The 24,828-nt window shown below is 35.5% G+C and overlaps 1 protein-coding gene and 2 long non-coding RNA genes across 6 annotated transcripts; all 3 read left to right on the top strand.

The window, feature by feature from the left end:
• Positions 1–6,135: 6,135 nt before the first annotated feature.
• LOC148845812 (uncharacterized) lies at positions 6,136–6,771 on the top strand. Its single transcript, XM_088955897.1, has one exon. It carries the CDS (start codon positions 6,136–6,138, stop codon positions 6,769–6,771), a length of 636 nt encoding a protein of 211 aa, XP_088812023.1.
• Positions 6,772–12,089: 5,318 nt separating this feature from the next.
• Positions 12,090–22,200, top strand: LOC148845813 (uncharacterized). Of its 4 annotated transcripts, none has more exons than XR_016101776.1 (6): positions 12,099–12,291; positions 18,346–18,428; positions 18,659–18,720; positions 20,124–20,180; positions 21,503–21,569; positions 21,826–22,200. It is a non-coding gene; the product is annotated as an uncharacterized LOC148845813 (long non-coding RNA). The 4 variants fall into 4 exon arrangements; XR_016101777.1 differs by having other exon boundaries at positions 12,117–12,291; positions 18,659–18,740; XR_016101779.1 differs by lacking the exon at positions 20,124–20,180 and having other exon boundaries at positions 12,090–12,291; positions 18,659–18,740.
• LOC148845814 (uncharacterized) lies at positions 14,282–15,427 on the top strand. The gene is made up of 2 exons (XR_016101780.1): positions 14,282–14,893; positions 15,130–15,427. It is a non-coding gene; the product is annotated as an uncharacterized LOC148845814 (long non-coding RNA).
• Positions 22,201–24,828: the final 2,628 nt, after the last annotated feature.

Consider the following 24,828-nt stretch of genomic DNA (forward strand, 5'->3'; position numbering starts at 1 on the left):
TCCTATTACCATCGCTACCATTAATCATACTCGAATTTGTTTGATTTCAAAATCCGGGCATATCCTTCCTATTGGATTGGACAATATTTCAACCATTACGTCCAAATGGATAGTTCATTGTAAATTAAAAATAAAATTAATTTAAATAAAACGGTAAAAATTGTTGGCCAATTCGACAATTCAATCGCCAGGATTAGCAAGTTATTAACCAAGTTAAGGATATTTGGCACCTTAGAAACCATGCATTGAAGAATGTTGTTTGGATGATTGTTGAGCCGAATGGTCCAATCGTCCGGGTCAACGACGGTTCAAAAACCATGCATCGAAGAATGTCATTTACTTTCACCTCAAGTAGATTTCTGTTGTAGCTTATGAAGTGGTATAGCAGATTATGGCGTTCTTATCCTACAAAAAGTGAATTTAGAATACGAATGAAATTTTCATTTCCATCTCTTGATAAAGATTTTAAAATCTATTTCATGTTTTTTTTTTTTTTGCAGGCAAAAGATGATAATATATTATATTAAAGAAAAAGTTGTACAGGGCAAAAGATGATAGTTGATGCCTTTGATATTCATGGTTTTTGGAGATGTGATATTTGCTCAAAATGCACTTGATCAATCCATGTTTGTAACATTACTTGAAGATTTAACTTCTTTACTATCACTTTAAAGTCCAAGTAGGGCTGTTCACAAATAAATCTAAACCGATCAAACCGACCAATCTAGCCCGACCCAATTCGAGTTGGTCAGTTTTTCTCCACTACCAGTCGGTTTTGGATTGCAAAAATGAACAAACCGATAATTCGGTTTGGTTTCGGTTTTCATACCAAACTGAACCGAGTTATGTGAAAAAATATATATTCTGAAAAAATATCTGTTAAATATAGATATTTTAGTTTTAAATAATAAATATATATCTGAAAAAATATATATTCTGAAATATATCAGATATATATTTTCAAAATATATATTCTTAGAAATTAGAAAATATATATTTCGATATATTTGTATATATGTTTTGGGTTTAAATATATATTTCCAGAAAATATATTCTAAAATATTATATATAATATTAGCACTTTGACTTCATGTGCATTGTGCAAGCTTGGAGTTGGTTGAAACCCAAACCAACCAAGTCAATTTTGCTTAATAGAATGTCAGTTTTGGTTTTGTCTATAGGTAACTCGACCAGGTCAAGTCAGTTGAAAAAACACTACTAAACCGACCCAACCCGACCCATGAGCAGTCCTATGTCCAAGAAAACTTGCATCGATTGGCATTATAACTCTGTAGCAGCTTCCAAATCCTTGATAACTACATAGATGGTCGGTTTCGGTTTGGTCTATAGGTAACTCAACCAGATCAGGTCAGTTGAAAAAACACTATTAAACCGACCCAACCCGACCCATGAGCAGCCCTACGTCCAAGAAAACTTGCACCGATTGGCATTGTAACTCTGTAGCAGCTTCCAAATCCTTGATAACTACATGGAGTTCTTCATCATAGCTATCAACGGCTCTACAAATTGACCCTTGGGCTGCAATGACCTGCCTGTCACCAGGTTGTTTGATGACAAACCGATGCCTACATTGTCTGTGCACTGATCATAAGATCATCGGTGAATAAAAGATAATGATTTTCATTTGTTGGGCATAGAGATAATGCATTTAATTTATCATGATGGAGGGTGAGACTTGAGTCAACAATTATATCATTTACTTTGTCCACCAAGGAGACTGGATCCACATCCTCATTTAGATGAAACTTCTTGTTGCGCGCCTCCTAGATCATATATAATCTAAATTGTGCATTAAAAGATTGCCCATGTGACTAAAGCCAATCCAAAATGACTTGTAGATGTTCACCATTCATTGTACTAGGATTTATACAAAGTTGAGCTTGACACCAAATAACTCTTGCAAAGTGGCATTTGAAAAATAGATGTGAAAAAAGTCTATTCACTTCTTGAATGGTAGTTATGGCTATAAAGTATTTTGGACTTTGGACGTATCTAAACATTTGTCTCTGAAAATTTTTAATTTTAGCATTTTGGCCTTAAAATGTGAAAAGGAAAATCAATTCTTTTATTAATAGGAGGATATGAGCTTCTATAATATTTTCTTAATTGACAAGTAGTACATTCTTAACAATGACAAAGACACTGACTTAAACAAGTTTAGAAACAAACATCTTAACAAAGCAAAGGACAAATGACCAAGATTACAATGCTAGAGATAAGTCTTATCTTTATTACAATGGCTCTTTTGTAGACTCAATTGACTCAATAAACTGGTGCTTGTATGAGAATTAGATGCCATTGAATCCAAAATGTAGAGTCCATCTGTCATACGTCCTCTACCAATCATCCTCCTTGAAGTCAAATCTTAGAATGCACAATAATCAAGAAAGTTATAGAATATTTTAATGACTTAGTAATACAACTAATAGAAAGAAGATTAATGGGCATTTTTGGAACATGGTAAACATCAGACAGGTTTAAACCAACAGGAAGGAAGACAACTCCTTATCTAGCAATAGAGGAGAAAGAGCCATCAACAAACTTAACTTTATCTTTTCTAGAGAAAACGCAAAAAGAAGAGAAAAGAGAAGACTTACCAATCATATGATTTGTGGCTCCTAAATCAATGGTCCAAGGAGATTGAGAAAAAACGGATGAAACATGAAAAGCATTGGCATGGGTAGTTGAGTTTGTTGCATAAGAAGTGAAGGGAGTAAAGGAAGTTTCCTCCAATTGTTTGAGAATACACCCAAACTACTTGAATTTATCACACATGATACTCAAAAGACCTTCCTTAAGTGTAGACCACATAGATTGAATAGTGGAGCAGCCACCATTACTTGAGTGTTGTTGGGTTTCTTGATTTGGTGTAGTTGAAATAGTATTGGCTGCATTAGGCTTCTCTTGGAACTTTTTAGGTTTTCCATGTAAATTCCAACAAAAATCCTTAGTGTGTTCAGACCTTCTACAAGGGGTACACCATAATTTATTCTTACCAAAATCACTTTTGTTTTGCATATTGGTGTGTCCGGAAGCGTGTCGTTAACCACTTCGGAACACTAGTTTTAATATTTATAAATTTTTCCGTTTCGCATAACAATAACAAACGCAGTAAATGGTGAGAATGGGTCGTATCCGCAAGGAAGCAAGGGAAAAATCGTTACAAACTTTAATCTAGATAAAAGAACACAAAGGGAAGTTGTAGAATTACAAAGCTTTAATTAATTAAATTGGAATTCATTAAAAATAAAATCCGAACACTACTGAAAGTGAAAAGTGCATACAAATAAATAAATAACAGAAATAAATAAATAAATAAAGTTTGTAATCCGATCAGAAGTAGCTGTCTTCAGATCTCTCCTTTGACCCTCAAACTTCTCGAGCTAGGCCTTCCATCTTTGATTTTGCAGGACATAATAGCAAAAGGTGGGGTGCTAGAGCATTGTCGAACTACGGAAGAAAAGAGAATAAAAGAGAAGTTGGATTGTGTTCCAGGTGTAGTTGTCCCATTTTATTTTTGTATTCTTTTTTGGTAAAATAGTGATTTTCGAATTTTTAGTTAATTTTTTTATATAGATCTGAATTATTTTATTATTTTTCTTTCGTTTTGTTCTTAGATCTATTTTTTCTTTATTTTAATTTCTTAAGTGAATTTCTATTTTATTAGGTTCATTTAAAAAACACTTCATTTATTTTATTTTATTTTTTTGTAGCATGATCTTTTTGTTATTTTCTGTTTAATCCTTTTAGCGATTTTTCTTGTTATAATTTATTTTTGTGGCTGTTAATTTTTTTTAGCATAATTAATCATTTTATTTTCGGTTTGTTGTAATTAGTTGTTGCTTTATTTAATTGCCCTTTAATTAGTTATTTAATTGAATAATTAATTGTTAACAGGAAATTATTTAAATTTTTTAGTTTGAGTTTAAATTTCAAAATTTGAATTTAAATTTTAATTTTAATTTGAATCTGAATTTGAATTTCAATTTCAATTTTTGAATTAAAAAAATAAATTAATTAAAAATTAATTAATATTTTCAAATTTTTGCATTTACGTTCCAACATTCAGGGCTTGATATGCAAGAGCATGCATCATATAGGATTATTTAATTGTTGAAATTATCTTGTTAGTTGTGAATGTGTTAGGTTTTTTATTATTATTTTAATTGCTTCTTTTGCTTAGCTTATTTTATTATTTTATGTTAAATTTCTGAATTGCATGTTAGAAATAATTGTTCATGCATTGTAATTAATTCCATTTATTTTGTTTATTGTGTTTTTTTTGTTAATCCATTTAAGGGCAATCCAACTTAAATAAGATAAGTTGGGAATTTCATCACCCTTCCTTGGCCCAAAAATCACCATCATTTCACGTGTGGTTCACCTTAAACCCTAATTTAAATTTTGGATAGCAAGATCCTTTAGGGAGCCTCATATTTGGTTCAAAAGTGTGTTTGAATTTTAGAGAAGCTTGTAATTACTTTCCATAACTTTCGATTGGTGTTTTAGGAAAGAGGTTAATTAGGTCCTTGCAAGAGCAAGGGAAGCCTCCCACATCCCCACCTCTTACCTGGCTAAACAAAGGAAGTGGTGTAATTCCTAGTGAACCTAAGAAGATTCACATTGATTGAACCACTAGTTTAGGAAACCTTAGGTCAGCCCGTAGGTCGTGTGTTTGAGTTGCTTGCATTTTTTTAAAAAAATTTTAAAAATTCAAATTTGAATTTAAATTTTTGGAATTTAAATTTCAAAATCTAAATTTGAATTTAAATTTAAAATTTCAAAAAAAATAAAAATAAAGACTTAAAAAATTTTAAAAATTCAAAATTTAATTTTAATTTCAGGAATTCAAATTTCAAAATCTAAATTTGAATTTAAATTTCAAATAAAAATCAAAAAAGAGAAAATAAAAAATTTAAAAATTCAAATTTGGTTTTAAATTGCATAATTTAATTTTCAAAATCTAAATTTGAAATTAAAATTCAAAATTTAAATTTCAAATTTCAAAAAAACAAAAAAGAAAAATGGGGTAAAACAAAATAAAATAAAATGAATTCAATGGCTGGAGTTTGTGGAATGAGAAACTACTTCCAACCTGAGCCATAGATAGATTGGAACCATGTGTCTTAACAAGTGTATAAGATTAATGGGATGGCCCAACGACTTGATCAAGTCCTTGCATTTCATCAACAAAGTGGTTGATACCCAACCTTGTCATCCTATCCAACATGTTTCATCTGTGCAAGCCCGACCCATCATGTTAGCCAGTGTCCTACGGCGAGCCCATGTCAATCAATCATTCCAAACCAAGTACATGCGGCCAACAGATTTTTCCAATCCAATGCTAACCCGTTCTTTCGCCCACATAACCCCGGGTGGGAAAATCAGTCCAACTTCACTTATAGGGCCCAAGTCCAAGAAACTACCCTGCTAGATGTGCACTCTCAATGGTCTGAAGCCCAAACTCACTGTGAGTACAATGATTGCCCTAGAACTCAACCGGCTCAACCATGTCAAACCTATACACAGTCCCAACATTACCACCTATCTAACTCCATGGCCCAACAATTTCAAAGACCACAAGTGCAGAGTCAATTCCAGTAGATGTACCCTAGAAATCAACAGGTCCAACCTTATCAGGCTTACCCACAACCTCCTCAGACCCGTAAAGTTGATGACCAATTCATGTAGCTTCAACAACTGATTCTAAATCAGTAGCAGTCCATCGATAGATTAGAAAGCCAAATAGGACAGCTAGCTGAAGCCAAGGGGAGGAGATAAGTAGGGAAACTACCGAGTCAACCGATTGTGAATCCTAGAAATCAACCACTAGGTTTTCCTCCACAGCAGATTCAACCACCTCCTAAGAACCCTCAGCTTGAAAATACCAAGACTATTACAAGCTTAAGGAGTGGGAGGATTTTAGAGGACCCGTATGAGAAAAAAAGAGTTAGTGAAGAAGAAAATGAGCAAGAAGACCATAAGTTTGGAGGGGGGGGGAGAAAAAGGAAAGGAAAATTTAGAAGAAGAGTCTATAGTGAACCAACCTGTAGTTTCCTTTCCGATTGCACTCACTGTTGGGAGAAAGAGTTGAAAGAGTTGTGTACTCAAAAGATGGAGTCACGATCGGCCCCACAAAAAGTGATGCTCTCAGCAGATGTTAGTGCGGCTATCCTAAACCAACTTCCCCAAAAAATGAAAGATCATGGTGTTCCTCTCATAAGCTATGTCATTTCTGGAATCACTCCCGATTGGTCCCTATTGGATCTTGAGGCCAATATAAATTTGCTTCCGTCCATTATTTATGATAGGTTCAAGATCGACGAGTTAAAATCTACCCCGATAATTCTACAACTCATTGATCTGTCAGTTAAGACTTCTCGAGGTGTTATTGAGGATGTCATTGTTAGGGTAGAGGGTTGTCACTTTCTAGTGGATTTTATCGTCCTAGACATGACCCCAAGTGAGGAACTAAAATATAATCTCATAATCTTAGGAGCGTTTCTAGCAATGGCCAATGCAAACATCAACTGTAAATTGGGAGAAATAGATATTTCATTTAGGGAGCAGAAAGTCCAGTTAAATGTTTTTAGTGCCTCTAAGTATCCAAATCTAGGGCAAGACGAGTGTAAGGTGGATGTAGAAGATGATCTTTTAGATGCCCTGTCTACCCCTTGGTTAGCCCAATCTGAGCCCTGTATGTGTGAGGAAGAAAGCAAGTCCGGAATTGTAGATGAGAGAAGTGCATGAATGTGTACGGCTGAAGACGTTAAACTTAGCGCTGGTTGGGAGGCAAACTAACATAGTTTTCAGTTGTCTATAAGATTAGAGTTTTTGTTTCTTTTCTTGATTCAAGACCAATTGGTAGACCTTAAACCCCTCAGGAAAACCCTCTTGATTGTTCCCTTTGGCCCAAGTCCTTTTTGCATCAATCTAGTCATGCCATTAAAAGCTAAGCCTTTAAATATGTAGAATTAAAATTTCACTGAAAATTTTAATTTTTTTTTTCCATTAAAAGAGATTCCCAAATAGAAAAAGTTGAGGGAACTGATGGAAAAATATTGAATTTTGTAGAAATTGGTAACAAGTGATAGGAGTCAAAATTGGTCTTATTTGAACATTGTCGAAACCGTTTAGAAATTGGAAGATACTTCCATGTTTGCCCCTATAAAGATAAGAAGAGAAAGATTGAAAAATTAGACAAAACATTCTTCATATTGTTAGAGACAGTGGACTACCCTGAACAATGTTAAAAAAAATGGTCAATGGACACCCTAGACTTAGTAACCATATCTCTTCAGCTAAGTTAAGTGTCAAGATTCGTGTCAAACAGAAAATGGAATGCCAAAAACAATCACCTAACACTTATTAACCGAGTCTCTTCACTTAATGCAAGTGTTGAGATTCGCGTCAAACGATGGAAGGTAGCAATAAAAATAAGTGTGCATATCAAGTTCAGGGGTAAAAATCCACTATAAAAATTGATGAGAAGAATATCCGCCTAATTTTAAAATCAATCTCAACTTATCGAGACAATCCGCAAATGAAAGGGTATATAAGATTTTTAAGCCAAGTTTCTATAATATTCAAAACAAGACAATTTTACCCCTTAAACCCAATATCGATCTATACAAAGTTTGAGAATTCTGGAATCAGGATACTTGGCTAATTTTGTTAGGGAAGATCTTGCAATGGGAATGATGTCCATACTCAGTGTAATTTTAAGGTTGCATTGCTAAGGGACTAGCAATGTTTAAGTTGGGGGGGTGTATAACTCTGTAGTTTGATGCCTTAAGGGCATCATTTCAAGGGTATTTTAGGCCTTAGAATAGTCAAAATATCCACTTTTCCCAGTTAAACTCAATATTGTGACCTTTGAGGGTTTCTATGCAAATTTTGTGGAAAAATGGGGAAGTTTCTTGGGTGAAATGCAGTTTTTGGGAAGCTAGTGTGAAGTCCAGCTGAGAGAGGGGTGTTTTTGTGAAAAATTGAGTATAGGAGGGCGCCTCCTATCTGCTAAACCTAGAATGGTGCTCCTCCTATTGTATTAGCATACTCCCCTCTCCCTAGCAAACCCTAGGGCACCTCCCCATTCCTTCTTTTCATCTCTAACAAACCCTAGCCGCTCCTAACTGCTAAATCCTCACCTTCCATCCCTTCTAATCTCCACCATTCATTCTAGGGCACCCTCTTGTTAGCATACTAACCCTAAGGTGCCACCTAACTTCTATTCCTCACCATTTAGCCTTTAGCCACTAGATCTCAGCCCTTTATTCCATTCTCTATATCAGCCATCCACTCTAGGGCGCCACCCACTCCTTTTAATCTCCACCTTTTAGCCCTAGGCGCCCAAATCTCAACCCTACATAATATTGGGCGCCCTCTCTTTCTCTTATCAGCCTTAGGATCACCTTAGAACCATCCTAACCCTTCATTCTAAACCCTAGGGCGCCCATATTTTTGTTAAACTAAGTTGTCGCCCCCCTCTTTCTCTCTAATCCTAGTTTTATCCACCCTTCTCTATAGAAAGGCCCCAAGGGGTCCTGAGAAAGGGTTGGATTCTGCTCTCAGGTAAGTCGCAAGGCTGATCTTGAGAAGTTCAAGGGTAGAGGAAGAGGTGGACGCCCAGGAAAGATGAGGGGTTCTTGCTTGCAGTTCGCCTAAGGCACTATTGCCACCTCTGGATTCGGATCCCAACCATTAGTCTTAGATTTAATTTATGTTCTTTCATTTCCAGTTTCATTTTTTACCTTTCTGCAATTTACTTTCATTCAGTTTGATTTTTGTTTTCTTTTCTACAGATCTGAAATTCAACCAGTAAGATGAAAGGCCTAGTTCGAGAAGTTCGATGTTCAAAGGAGAGATCCGGAGACTACTACCTCTGATCGGATTACATACTTTTTATTTTGTTCCTTTTATTTATTTATTTCTGTTACTTATTTATTTTTCTACACTTTTCACTTCCATCACTTGAATTTTATTTTAATGAATTTCAGTTTAATTAATTAAATTCTGTGTTTCTGCAACTCTCAATTATGTTCTCTTTCTCAGATTTAAGTAAATAACAATTTTTCCCTCGCTTCTCTGTGGATACGACCCATTCTCACCATTAACTACGTTGGTAATTGTTTGAGAATTAAAAAAATAAATTATAAATATTAAAATCGGTGTTCTGAAGTGGTTAACGACACGCTTCCGGACACACCAAGTTTTTGATCACATATCACCTCTCTTGTTTTCACCCTTACTTAGGAAAGAAACCTACTCCCCCTTAGGAGAATTCATATTTGTCTTCCTAGTTTCCTCGGCTTGAATCAAAGCAAAGACTTCTTCAAGAGCCGGGAGTTCCTCGTTTTCCAAAATTTGAACTTGAATAGGTTCATACATGGAATCAAAACTTACCAAAAAGGCAAATACTCTTTCTTAAGAAAGTATTTTTTTATAAGTAGAAGCATCATCATTGTGTTTTCAATCAATAGTCCTATAGTAGTCCAACTCTTTCCACATATATGTGAGAGAAGAATAGTAGGTTGTAAGATATTTGTCCCCTTGCTTATAGGCTGATGATTTAACTTGTAATTAATATATTCTAGCAAAATGCCTACCTTTGTCCTGAATAAATTGATTTTGCTTGTTTCTAAATCTTCTTAATTGTTTCAGTCCACATGAAGTTTTTCTCTAAGTGCAGGTTGAATGGAAGAAATAAGACAAGGCATGATTAAATAGTTCTCTTGTTCCCACTTATCAAAGTCAGCTCCCTCTATAATAGGTTTGTTGGTCTTCCTAGTGAGATACGCGAACTTTCCCTTGTCTCCAACAAATGTTTTTATACTTCTAGACCACTCCAAATAATTTAATCCATCAAAAAGGATGATGGAGACTGGGAAATTAACATTCTCCATGCTATTAGCACTACTTTGTCCTCCAAAATGATTAGATGTGACTGAACTATCAGCTGACATGGCTGAACAAATTTGTTAGCAACACACCTTTAGGTCTCGAAACCAATCACACAACTGATACACTTCTAGGAAACACACCAACAATTGAATAAAAGATGAAAAAAAGAGCTAAACCAAAGCAAAAACAGCCACACAAACAACTCAGAAGGCTTCTAGCATCAAGGAAACATTTTTTTCAAATAGATAGAGGACAACAAACATACCTGATAAACTTGTTTACTGTATAAACTTGGTTGACTACTATTGGTCTTTACATAGTTATCAAACACTTTGGACATAGAAAACCCCGAAAAAAAAAACTCTTCCTTTGAAGGTAACACAACCTTCCTACATGTTCTGAAAGGTGAAACGCCACCCGTAAACAAGAAACAACTGGTCCTACAACCAAGAAAAAAACTAAAGAGATGAGAGCCCAAGCAGATTACAGTGTTGCACCCTTTAAGAAACCAGATTGCTGTAGAAGATGAGAAGAAAACAAGTTTTCTATAACAGATAATGCTTTGATACCATGTAATTTATCATAGATACCTCATGTGAGAAGATAAGAGAGTAGAAGAAAAGAAGAGAGCAGGATGTAGGGTTTGAGTCTTGTTCATACAAAGAGAGGACCCATTTGAACCCTTTTATATTAATAAAGATAAAAATTATAGAGAGGTCCCTGAGAATAGGAAAATTTATAGAAAGACCCTATATCTAAAAAACATAACAAAAAACACCTTACAACAATTCACACTACCAAACACTGCCAAATCATGATTGATTAGCAAGAACAAAACTATCAATGGGTTTTTGCCACTTACGACCCAATTTCTCTTCAATGAGTTTTTGCCATGGTTTTATTAGGTCCACGCCCATTATCGATATCAATTTTACTATTGATAATGTTAGAATGCTATCTCTCCTCTACTGCTATGCCCCACCACAATGTTAGAATAAGATCTCTCCCTTGTTGTTCTGCTTCATCACCCACGAGGCCACGACATAGCTCAGCCGGTATGTTGTTGGTCATCTCCCTCTCTCTTCTTAAACTTACTATTACTTTGATTAATTGTGTTCATCTCTGTTTTCTATTATTTTTTAAACTTGTTATCTAAGGCTTAATTCGCACAAAATAGATGATTTCTAGTATTTTTCTCATACACTTTGTAGTTCTTTTATTCTTTCTCCAACTAACGACTAATTGGGAAAGCTTAATTATAAGCTGGGGCGGAGAACAAAGCAATCGATATTGCCGAAACCTTCTTCTCCTCCATTGTCATTGTTTTAAGTTGATGGTTAATTGATCCATAATAACTATGTAATACATGATAATGTTAAGTCAGACATGAGAATCATCATCTGGTCCTAGTCCATGGCATTTAAGGTGGTGTTTTTGGTCTTGGATGATAAAGGCTTGTACCAAATGATCCTAGTCCATGTCGTATAAGATGGGTGTTTCACTATAGTTCAATAGTAGGATGATAGAATTAAAAAGGACTGAGGGGAAGAATCATCCAACCACTACAACTACCTTATGCACTTTCTTTACACCACCTTAGTGTTCTCCAGGGCTCAAAATGGTTTGTGAGGGAAAATCTATTCGAGTCAGAGTCCTATTTACCAATAACTGGCTCTAGGAATTGATGATGAAGCAACTTACGGTTGTAACATAGTGCTTTCTTTTTCTGGCATGTAGTGGCTTTTATCTAGATTCTTTAAGTAGTGATGTTAAATGCTACTTTCTTCTAATTGTTGAGTTTTGTTTTCCTCTTAAGAGATGTTTGAATGGAATTCTATAATTTGGTATTTCTACAATCTAGAAAGTTTCCTTACAACCTACAAAAAGTTGCACAACTAAAGTAAAAAATTAGCAACTAAAGCCCTTCTACAATTCAGAAAATTGCATTACAACTTACAAATAGACATTTATAGGTATTAAAATTCGAAGAGGGATTAATCCACATTCTACACTTAAAGTTTTATCTATCATAATAGAAACTAGTTTGAAGCTCATTGTTCCGAACAATATATAGTTTCACTTCACCTAACAATGAATTTTCTTCTGTTGTACATGGTGTAAAGTGTAAAGTGTAAATACTTCTTATGTTGTATGTAAGTGTTAAACTTGGATTAGATGCTCACAACAAGAAAATTGCTAAATAGCAATATTCTTTGATTGCCGCGGCAAGCAGGGCACGAATTAGGGTGCTACTTCCCCCTCCTCCTCTTCCCTTTCTCACTCTCTTCCTGCCCTATCCTATTTCTCTCTCGCACTTTCTCACATTTGAAATCTCACCCAGACGACACCCAACAATGACACTGGAATTAGGTAATCTCTCTCTCTCTCTCTCTCTCTCTCTCTCTCTCTCCGGATGATTATGGTTGAAACTGATTTTGATCTGGTATTATTTGTTGAAGACTAAGATATCTATAATTTGTTAATGGATAGCAGTTTTGATTATCTGACTTTGACAAAATAAGAAAGAAACAATTGTTTAACCTTTCCTTTTAATTCCTTTTGTCCTGTGGTTGTGAGTAGCAGGGGATCCTCGAAGTTCAGAGGTCGTCTGTATTCTTTTTTCATTTAGTGAAGTGGAGACTAATCAATTGATGATAGTGATAGGCACAAAGGACAACGAACCAGATCCTAGCTTTCTATTTTTAGGTTTCTATCAACGAGAATGCAACCATTCATCATTTGTCCTATTTATTGTTAATATTTCACTTTCATAGTGTCGTCCATACTATTTTTTAAGTCGTCTTCTTCTAGCTACTGCCAACAATTGCAGATTGTGAACTCTCCTTTTCTTGTTAGGCTTTAGCTGTTATTGTAGATAGGAGGTTTCAACACTAGCAGTTGTTCATGCCCGTGTATGCATATCTAATCCCCATATGAGTGATTAGTCTCCACTTTCCCACAATGAGTTATCCCCAAGTCAGATTATAAAAAATTTCCAAATATTATTGAAACTATTCAAATTTCTCATAAATTAAAAGTAATTATTGAAAATTCTTATAAATTATAGAAAATTACCAGAATTCATCAGTAAATTATAAAAAAATAACATATTCCATTATTTTCTTATCAATACCTTCCTTGTTTTTGGTTCCCTATGTTATGTTCTTATGCTCTCTGGTGGGTTATTGTTGTAATATGTAGAGGTTGTGGCCTAGTAGGGGCATTTCTGCCCTTTCCTCTTATAATTTCTTATGAGCTGTCGCCCTAAGTATATATACCAACTTAGGTGCCGCTAGCTTTAGATCTGAATATACAATTTCTTTTCTCTTCTCTTCTCTCTTCTTTGTCGAACTACATGGTATCAGAGCATCTCTAATCTGGGTGGAAGTTCTCTCTTCTTCTCAGATCGTGATTTCCTTCCTTTTCTGGAAATCTATTTTTTTCTCAGATCGGGATTTCTTCTTCTAGGCACAACCTTCAGCCCTAATTTTTTTTCTCTTCTCTCTTAGTTGTTGTACCAAGGAGAAGGGTGTGATGGTAGCCGAATGCAAAAAAACTTGATTTTTTGAGGAGTTTTTCTATGTACTGTGGGTTGTGGAAGACAGGTATGCACTGTTACATTCACACATAAGCATTTAACCACTATGAATGTCACAGTTTTGAGGATTGTAGGGACTGGTTGTCTCTTCCTCCTAGAAACTGAAGTGTTTCATCGAAAAGTTGCATCACCTATAGTACTGTTAAACCTTGTTTTTGGAGACTCCTATCTTTCTTTTCAGAAAAAAAACCCCTCTATATCAGACCCAGTTTGTTGAAAAAACAGCAGTAGATTTTCTGTGACAATGGCTACTAAGGATTCAACAACCTCTAGTATATTGCTTCCCAGTTAATGGTCTGAACTATTTGGAATGGTCCAAGGGCATCAAACTTTATGTTACAACTAGGGGGAAGGCTGGATATATAAGTGGAAAAATAAAAGAACCAAAGTCCAGTACGCTGAACATGATCGATGGGATCAAGAAAGCAACATGGTTATGTCATGGCTGTTAGGCTCCATATTACCTCATGTAAGAAAAAATTTCATATGGGCTGACACAGTCTATGAAATTTGGGAACAAGCCAAGGCAACTTATTCTGAATAGAGGCACTTTGCCAAGATTTATCAACTTCAAGCAGAATCATCTACATGTAGACAAGGGGACCGTAGCCTATCTACATACTACTCAGCCCTTACATCTGTCTGGAAGGAGTTGGACTATTATCAGACTATTGACTAGAGGAATGATGAAGATGCACAAGACTATAAAAAACTTGTCTCCCAACAACGGGTTTTTGCTTTCTTGCATGGGCTAATTCTGACTTATGAGCCTCTCCAGGTGCAGATTTTGGGAAGTAGGGAACTTCCTTCAATTCAAGAAGTATATGCTTTAGTTCAATCTGAAGAGAGTAGGAAAAATCTCATGAATGTTTCTAAGGGGGAGCAACCTGTTGTCCTAGTTGCAAGAGAGGGTAACATAGGAATGAAAAAAGGGGAACCAATGAAAGGTGAAGATAAAGACAAACTGTGGTGTACCAACTGCCAAAAGCCTAGACACACCCGAGAAACTTGTTGGAGGTTAGTGGGGGAAACCCAAGTGGGCAACAAAATATCAAGACACTTCAAAGAAGCCTCCTTATAAGAAGTTTACCTTTGCAAATCTGGCCACACAAGACTATCAACGAAATAACCAGACTATTGTTTTTCCCCAAGAACATCCTAGTGGTTCGGATCCCAAGGAAGACATCATCAACTCCTTTAGAGATCATTTGGAATTGTATGGTAGGACACTCAGACAGATAGATAGGTCGGTTCCTACCCCTTCTACTTCATTCGCTTCTACATCAAGTAAAGGTGCTTATGCATTTCATGTGTGTACCTCTACTCCTGAGTCACCTTGGGTCATTGACTCAGGGGCATCAAACCATATGACTGGTAAGTCCAATCTCTTTCAGACCTACATTCTTCTCTTTGGAAGGGATAAAGTGAGACTTGTTGATGGGTATCTATCCACCATTGTTGGTTAGGGATCTGTATCCCTTTCGAATGGCCTTGTCTTATCCAATACCCTTCATGTTCCTATGCTTCTTATTAATTTGTTATCTATAAGAAGTGTTACTCAGTCCTTAAATTTTTGTGTAACCTTTTTTTCCCATTCTTGTGTTTTTCAGGATTTAACCTCAGGGGGACGATTAGTAAAGGAAATATGGTTGATGGCCTCTACATCTTGGAGAATAAAGCTGGTCTTGCGGCATCAACCTCTATGGATCTTATGAGTCAATCTACAAACAGTCAACTGTGGTTATGGCATAATCGCCTTGGTCATTTGTCCTTTGAGTCTTTAAAAGTTGTGTTTCCTGAATTGTTCAAGTCAGTGTCTACTACTAGTTTGCATTGTCAAATGTGTCAGTTGAGCAAACATTGTAGAACAAATTTTCTTCAAATAATAAAAGATCTACTTTGCCTTTCCATGTTGTCTTTTCTGATGTTTGGGGCCCTATAAACATATACCTACTAAGGGTGGGTACAAGTACTTTATCAGGTTTATTGATGACTATTCGAGATACACTTGGCTATATCCCTTGCATTCGAGAGAAGAGGTTCCCAAGATTGTGCAAAATTTACATCGCATGGTTTTCACTCAATTTCATATTGAAGTCCAAATCTTCTAATCGGATAATGCGAAGGAGTATTTCCATCATGACTTAGCTGAGTTCTTCTCTTCTCATGGATCTCTTCATAGAAGCTCATGTACCAAAACACCACAATAGAATGGCATTGCTGAAAGGAAGAACCGTCACCTCCTCAAAGTTGCCCGCAGTATGATGCTTCACATGCATGTTCTAAAACGTTTTTGGGTTGATGTTGTGATGACTGCAACTTATGTTATTAATCGTATTCCATCACGCCTCCTGCAATACAAGGCCCCACATCAACATCTTTTTCCTCAATCCCTTTTATTCTCCATTTCATTACATGTTTTTGGCTGTAAATGTTTTATTCATGATCTCTCTCCCAGCCGGGGTAAATTGGATCCCAAATCTGTTCCATGTGTTTTCTTGGGTTATCCCTCTTCCCATAAAGGTTACAAATGCTTCAATCCGGTCACACATAAATACTTTGTGTCGATGGATGTGTCATTCTTTGAATCTGAACCCTTCTTCCATGCCTCTCCTCAGGGGGAGAATAGTGTGAAGGAGGAGAGGCAAGCTCCAAGTCCTCAAATTCTTCTTCCTTCTATTCTTGACTCCTCTCCATTTTGTGTCTTCTTGAGGCGCCATAAGGGACAACTGAACTCAAAAGCTGTGGAGCAACTTGTACATCCAGCACCATCTGACTCCTTGAAGGAAAATCCAAGTGCCCTTGTTCCTTTTGATATTACTGAACCTTTTGCTATTGATGACTCTACTAATGATCTTGATATCCCAATTGCTCATAGAAAAGGAGTTCGATCATGTACTACTAAGCATCCTATTGCTTAGTTCTTGTCTTACGGAAACATTGCTCCCTCATTTCGTGCCTTTTTGACTGCCATTGATTATGTCTCCATTCCCAAAAGTGTTGCAGAGCCTTATCCATACTTAAATGGACAGAGGCAATGAAGGAAGAAATTGGTGCTCTTCATAAAAGCAACACCTGGGAGTTGGTGAATCTTCCTGAAGGAAAAGAACTAGTGGGATGCAAGTGGGTAATCATAGTAAAGCACAGAGTAGATGGGTCAGTTGAGAGGTATAAAGGCAGGTTAGTTGCAAAAGGGTATACTCAGGTGTATGGGATTAACCATGCTGAGACTTTTGCCCCGGTTGCTAAATGAACACAATTCGGATTATACTATCCTTAGCTGTTAACTTTGATTGGGAGTTCCACCAACTTGACATCAAAAATGCATTCTTAAATGGAGATCTAGAAGAAGTGTACATGATTCAGCCTCCTGGGTTTGTAGCACAAGGGTGTGAAGGGAAAGTTTGCAAACTAAAAAAATCTTTATATGGTTTGAAACAATCCTCAAGAGCCTGGTTCAGTAGATTTCACTTGGCCCTTCAACAAATGGGGTTCAAGCAGTGCCAGTCTGACCATACTCTATTTGTCAAGAGAAATCAGAAGAATGTTATGGTATTAATTGTCTATGTTAATGACATTGTGATTACAGGGAATTGGGACTCTGAGATTAAGAAGGTCAAAGAATCCCTTGCTGTGTAGTTTGAGGTGAAAGATCTGGGACAGCTATGTTATTTGCTTGGTATTGAAGTTGTTCGCTAAAAAATGGGCATCTTCATTTCCCAAAGGAAGTATGTCCTGGACCTCTTGTAGGACACAGGAAAGTTAGGAGCAAAGCCTGTAGATTCTCCTATTGAGCAAAATCATTGGCTTGGTGATTGTACTGTAGAACCCGTGGCAGATGTCAAGAAATTTCAAAGGCTGGTAGGAAGACTTCTCTACCTATCAATGACTCAGCCAGATATAGCTTATTCTGTTGGTGTACTTAGCCAGTTTATGCATGCACCAACATCCTCTTATTTAGAGGCAGTTGAGAGGGTTCTCAAGTATCTGGAGAAGTATCCAGGAACTGGGTTACTTTTCAAGAAACATGATCATTTGAAAGTGGAAATCTACACAAATGTAGATTGGGCTGAGGTAGTTGACGACAGAAAATTAACTAGTGGATACTGTACCTTTGTTGGTGGAAACTTGGTTACCTGGAGAAGCAAAGAACAAAGTGTTGTGGCCAAATCTAGTGCTGAAGCCGAATATAGAGCCATGGCGCATGGAGCCACTAAAGTACTATGGGTAAAGAATTTGATTGGAGAGTTGGGTCTCTCTGTTGATGGCCCAATGCCTTTCACTATGACAACAAGGCAGCTATTAACATTGCTGCCAATCCAGTTCTTCATGATAGGACCAAGCATATTGAAGTTGACAAGCACTTCATAAGGGAGAAACTCGAAAAGGGGGAAGTTTGTACTCCTTACATCAGTTCCAAGAAACAACTAGCAAATGTTCTTACAAAGTGCCTTCACTATCTATGACATAATGAACTATGTGACAAATTGGGCATGATTGGCATATATGCTCCAACTTGAGGGGGAGTGTTGTAATATGTAGTGGTTGTGGCCTAGTAGGGGCATTTCTGCCCTTTCCTCTTGTAATTTCTTATAAGCTATCGCCCTAAGTATATATACCAACTTAGGTGCCGCCAGCTTTAGATCTGAATATACAATTTCTTTTCTCTCTTCTCTCTTCCTCTCTTCTCTTCTCCCTCTTCTCTCTTCTTTGTCGAACTACAGTTATGTCAGTTGTGTAAGGCATGCAAGTTCCAAATTTAGTAGAGGTTCATTCATTTATTTTTTATTGAAGAGTAATACCTGTCTTTTATGTGAAATTTGCAGTTTGATTCAGACTTCTAAGAGTGGAAGGTGTACATATATTGCTACGTGTGAGGGAGACATTGGGAGTGTTATATCTATGCTAGGTAGGCATTATTTACGTCTCTATATGAATGTATATTCCTAATAAAGCTAGGCCCCTCTATGTGGATCAGTTAACAAAGTTGAAGAATCGTTGAAATTTAAACCAAGCATTGTACTTTGTACTTAAGTTTCTGTTGAGTTCAGCTGATGTCGTGTCCCTTAGTCTAAGACTTGTAGTTACTTATTGTTATCATTTGTCATTTCCTACTCTTGATCATGTTCCAACGTGCAGGATTGGGTATGGTATATATGATTGTAGATGTAGAGGAGAAAGGCCTCATTACACCAAGGAAAGTGAGTTGATTCCATGTTAGGTAGATGCTTCTAGAAGAGAAGTTCTTCCATCAATTTTTGACATTGCCAACCATGTTTCACAACCATCCTACAATACTATTTTTGAATATTTTATCTTTACATTTATGAAATTGATGGTTTGTTATCACTTCGTGTCATTAGCCAGGGTATTGCCCCTGGTGATCCCTATCATTTTATTTGGTGCAACCCCTCATGTTGGATCATTACAAAATTGTGGGGAGATGCTCCAATGCTTCTAATTTTGTCACTGCCAAATCATGATCAGACTAACTTGACCACATTTCATGGCAATGATTGTCAACTTTCTATGGTTAATCTGTGTTGGAGTTACTTCTTTTACATGTATCTCTCAAAAATCAAGTTTTCTTTACCTTCATTGAAGTGGGAGTATATTAGCTAGATAAGGGCACTGGACCTAAGATCTGGAAGGGCACAACTAGGAAGGTTGATGTCTTTGTTTCTGGAATAGGGATTGGGGTACAATAACAAGGACAGAGAAATTTCTCAAAGAGAAAAACCCTGAGGTTAAGGTTAACATTTTCATGTTGCATTTGGGATTGTATATTTCTAATCCACAATTTTCGCCTAGTACCAAAGTATTGACTTGAATGAGCTGAACTGAGCTAAGTTCTGCTATCAGTTATTGAGCCAGAGGCCAGAGGCCAAGATGTGCAAATCTCAACTCATCTCTACTAGTTTAGGCTCCTACTTTTTGGTGAGGAATTTTCATGTTGGAATACAAGATTGATTGGGCTTCAAGGCCTTAAATTAGCTAGTAGGTAGTTAATGGGTCTTTCACTGTTTATGTTATAATTAGAAAGTTCATACCAGAAAAAGAGCTACACAAGGATGGTGACCCATTTCTGCTAGGTATGGTAACTGACATTAGTAAGACCCAGGTTACTTTGAAATTTGAAAACTTTAGAAAAATGTATTGATATTCTTCATGTAATGCTTTAAAACCTTTGGTTAGGTGATCTTTTTCGGTGAACATGTGAATTTATCTTCATATTAGACATTTTCTGAAGCATCACTAATTAAGCAAAAGACATTGACATAAAGTTGATTGATTGCTAAATAACCCCCATGAGATATTAATCCTTTGTTAATGAGTTGGTGGGGTTACAAGGTCCTCATGAGCTTGTAATCAGTAGATTGTAAGCTTCAAGTTGGATAGGGTTAAAGCACTCATCTTATAATCTTGTACTGTCCTAGGATCCATGGACAGAATAACTCGGTCATGGTCCTTTGGCTGCAATGAAGGCCCTTGGACTGCAGTTTAATTTTGTTTTCCTTTTCCTATAATTCACCAATGTAGTTTCTACTTCTGCATAATATTTGATTTACTATTTATTATATTATGATGTTTGTGTAATTTCTAGGTATCAAGTGATGAAGCTATTGAGACTGCAAAGCTTCTTGCTCTGAAGGAATTGCTAGTATATTCTATCTCCAAAAGAATGAATTTTTTCTATATTTTCTATTACCATCTTATTACTCATATATTGTTCAAATGATATAGAGGGGTGATAAAGACTAGGAAAAATATATGAAAACAGAAATAAATGGAAGATGGCTAGATCAACTGACCAAAAAACAGGCCCTATGTGGTCCATTCAAATCCTCTAACTGGATTTGCACCAAAATTTGGCAGATTCATCTTTTTGTTTTTGTGATAGGCAATAGAATTTGGCATATTCATCTTTCATATATATCAGCACTCTTGGGTTTACATAAGTATGTTTTCATCTTGTAATCTGCTATGACATCGGTATTTCAAGAAGTGTGTTAATATCTTTTCCATTCGGATACATGTTTAGACCAATGCCTTTCTAAAATCATTTTCCTGATTGCTAGATCTTTAGAGTTGTTACCCGGGCTAAACAATCTTGTGTTGAACCCAATTTGGATGCTTAATAAGGAAAAAAGTCTTGCAATCTTAAGACTGGTTTTTAATCTTGAATGGTTGCGGGTTGGGGTTGCCCAGGTTTTGGGTTCAGATTCAAACCATAGGGTAGTTCACCTTAGTTTTGTTCTTATCACTAGATTTTTTTCAGCAAACTTTCAGCTGCCTCTGTCTATCTTAGGACCCAGGCTTTGGAAAAACTAAGCTAGGTGATGGTTATAGGTTTGGAAATCAGTGGATGGGCTGATAGCAAGTTACCCTCAAGGTTTAGACATCACCATTCAATCTCTGAGGAATTGCAGGGCTGAAACATTGACCCTTGGACCACCTCTACAGGTTTTGTCCCCCAAGTTCCCCTTGGAAGAAATGTATACCCCCCTAGGATGGAGTAGTTGCAGATTGAGAGAGAATAAAGGTAATAATAGGAGGAGAAGAAAATTAATTATGAATAGTGATGGGGTCCCTTCCCTATCAGTAATATCTGAAAAGATTTGGGTTCAAGGCTGGATTGTCCCAGCTCAATCTCTGTATTGAAATCTGTCACGGGTTGTTTTTATGGAGGTAAAATCCAAACCTTCTCTTGGGAGCAAAGGGAATTATGGGTCTGATATTGGCTTATATTGTTAATTTATTTCCGTACAGTTTGAGTTTCTATGCCGAGTTTCTTCTCTTTTGAGTCCAGAAATAGAAGTCAAAATCCTTATTCTGATTTTTCCATGTTGAGTTTCTGAAGAGTGAAGTATTTGTCTTTCTATTCTCTTCAGGGTATGTCTGAAAATTAAAACTACTATTTTGTTTCATCACCTTTCACAAAGACTAAAATCACCCATTTTTGTTTTTAAATTTTGCTTGCAGGAATATTTCACTCTTCTTCATGATGGGTATATATTAGAAAACCAGCTCTAATCTTCTTCATTCATCAGTACGTAAAATGTAAAAGAAAATGTTGGTTACTGCGTATGGGGAAGTTGGGTTTCTTTTTTTATTCAAATACGGGGGAAGATCTACAATGCTAGACTGAGAATAACCTTTTTCTCAGGATTGTTTTATATATGAGTTGAGAGTATTTAATAAAAATGTGTTTTGGCTGACTGAAGTGAGAATAATTCTTTGAATGCAGTATTTTGGTTGCTTTGTTAAAACAGTTTACTAATTTGTTCATAATATTCTGGTTGCAGAAGTAAGGTGCCAAAAAGGATGTGTTTCAATTGTTTGTTGATAAGGTGAGGAACCATAAGGATTTAGAATCTAGATTGACTATTTTACAGGAGACCTGGGTTTAATATTTCAGAGGAAAGGATTCTGTTAGCTTTTTGAGAAATCATCCAGAGCTCAAGGATTCTGTCTACTTACTACTATGTACATGAGAAGACAAGAAGAGAAAGAGAGTTCAAAGACTATACTGTACTATGAACATGGACTAATCAGAATAATTTTTCTTTTTTTTTTCCTTTCTTGTATGATTAAAGTTCCAAAAGTTGTCAAGAAAGGAAACAAGTTATTTTGTATTGAATTTTAATTTGGATGAATAAAACTACAAGTTTATTTAATAATTGAGATGCGTAGCCAATTACAATTAAATTATAGGTTATTTATAACAAATTCCATGTTGTTTTGGCAGGTGTAAAAAAATAATAGAGATTTAGCAGCAATCGGGGGACTGCCATTAGAAAAAATTATGGCAGCCACTATAAACTTATAGAGGCAGTCGGTCTTACCATTTAGCGACAGTCGTGACAGCCGCTAATAATCATTTATAGCGGCAGTTTTCTGCATTTTACTGACAGTTGCTAAAACTGCCGCTGGAACCTTTAGCGACACTTGCTTTAGCTGCCATCTGCCGACTGCCGGTAAAGTTTTTTAGCGGTAGTTTTGATTGCCGCTAAAAATCATTTTTCTTGCAGTGGCTACTATCAATGTGTTTGGATTGAGTGTTGATTCGAGGATTTCAATTTATGAGTAATGCTCATTTTCCATTCATAACTTAAAGTTGTGTTTGGATTGAGTGTTGTTTTGAGGATTACAATTCAAGTGTAACCCTGTAGCCTTATGTTTAAACTAATACATCTTATCTCATTTATTCTATAGTTTGTTTGGTTGAGAACATGCATGTGTGATAGATAAACCAACTTAAACTATTCCAATCATTTCAAAACTCTTCTTAACAAAAAAAAAAAAAAAAATCTCTTCTAAACCAACATAGAACTATTTTATTTATCTTCTTTACTCTCTACATTCAGCTCGGATAAGGCATGGGTAATAATGATGAAAACCCTTTACATTTAGCCTAATATAACTTAAAACATGTAGGTATATTCAGCATTCATGTACATCTATAAGAATCAATGTAGTATTGTAGGATGTATTTAAATTAGTAATGAAGTATAAGAAAAATATAGGAACTACTATAAATAGGAGACATTTTGGTACATATCAGTTTATTTCTTTTGCTTGTTCCACATAAATCGCCCCATTCCTATCTTATTCTATAGACATATATGGCCTCTTATTCTGAAGTAGTGCAGGAAGATAGAACTAATAAATCAATCACATGGAGTGAATCCAAATAACAGACACATAGAATTGATGGTAAATCAGGTGAAGGCTCAAAATAGACCAATCTCGACATTTAAGTTTTAGTTTTAATTTGATGGTAAACTAAGTAATGGCAGATAGGGTGTGGGAGTGACACTAGTTTGAACAATTTGAGTTTTAGTTTTAATTTGAATTTCAAATAATATGGTTAATATATTGAAGATGTTTTCTAATATTTTAAACTTATGGTACATGAGATTTGTTTTCCTTGCTTATGTGAATTAATTGGATCTCATACTTGTATTAGAACTAATAAATTGATACAAGGATGGTCAAACACATACACACACCTATGTGCTCATGTGGTAAGGGATTTATGGAACTAGTCATGGAAAGAACAAATGCTAATTATGGATGGTGGTTCTTTTGTTGCCTAAAATGGGAGAATCACCCAAGTTCATTTTATTAGGTAGATGAATTTATTGAATATGATGTTTAGCTAGTCCTACATAGGAATTATATGACCCATCTTAATAAATAGAGCATCACATAGTACAAAGGCATGCCAAATTATGAGAATTAAATGTTGTGTCTCTTGTTGTAGATGCAACATACTTTGCATTGTTCTTCTTATCTGTCTTATAATAGTGGTATTGTTATTTCTGTTTAAATAATAATTGTAATTTTGGTGTTTTTATCCATGCACTATTTTGTTTAAATAGTATGTATGACCAATGGACCAATATTTTGATGCTATGCCTATTTGAATCAATATTTTGTTTGCTCAAATTTTAATAGATATTCCCTTTAATTTTTTTAGCTTAGCTTATAATATTTTTATTTTTTTAGTTTTGAATAGTTCAATAATATTTTAAAGTAAAGAATTATTTTTATTATTATTTTTGTTTTACATTTAAATTTTTAATATTTTTATCAATACAAAAATATTTTTATGTTATTTACTTATTTTTATTACTTTTTTTATTAAAATAAATATTTATTGGTTAATATGAATTTATCGATGATGTTTCCAATTTATTTTGGGTATAAAGTGTAAAAATTGTTCATTTATGATCGATTGTATATATCATCTTATAAATTGTATATGAGATGCATGGAATCAAAATGTGTGGTGTGGTTACAAAACACTACTGTGGATTTGGACTAATTCAACTCACATAGTCTATCCATAGTTCAAAACAATTGTAAATTGTGGTGTGTTGTAGATTGATTCCTACCACAATGTTGTGATGTGAATTAACCCACAATCATCAATTTCTCATCCACATTATAAAACACTCTCTTAAACAAAGGTAACCAAACTCGTGACTCGTGAGCAGTGTAAGAAAATTTTCATATTTTCATTTACTTTATTGGATCAAAAGTCTTAAGTTTGGATCTTTAGTTTTAGATAATCTTATATTAGCAGCAACATGGGAGAAAGAATTAATAACTGTCTACCAGGCTGTGGAACCAATGATTAGTAATAAAATATATGAGTATATTCTACCGTTGGCATGGGGCGTCATCATCAAATGTATAGTCATCGCATAACCTGAGTAACACAACTCTAACCCAACGAAATACAACCCAAAGTACTACTTGAATTTTTGGGCTCTGGGTTGGGCCTAAGCACGACAATTCCA

Source organism: Nelumbo lutea, chromosome 7, assembly GCF_056320005.1.
Source record: "Nelumbo lutea isolate HS-2025 chromosome 7, American lotus-T2T, whole genome shotgun sequence".
NCBI classification, from domain to species: Eukaryota; Viridiplantae; Streptophyta; class Magnoliopsida; order Proteales; family Nelumbonaceae; genus Nelumbo; species Nelumbo lutea.

What these genes read in the sequence shown, in the direction of transcription:
- LOC148845812 (XM_088955897.1), top strand. Translation starts at nt 6,136, where the DNA reads ATGGAGTCACGATCGGCCCCACAAAAAGTGATGCTCTCAGCAGATGTT.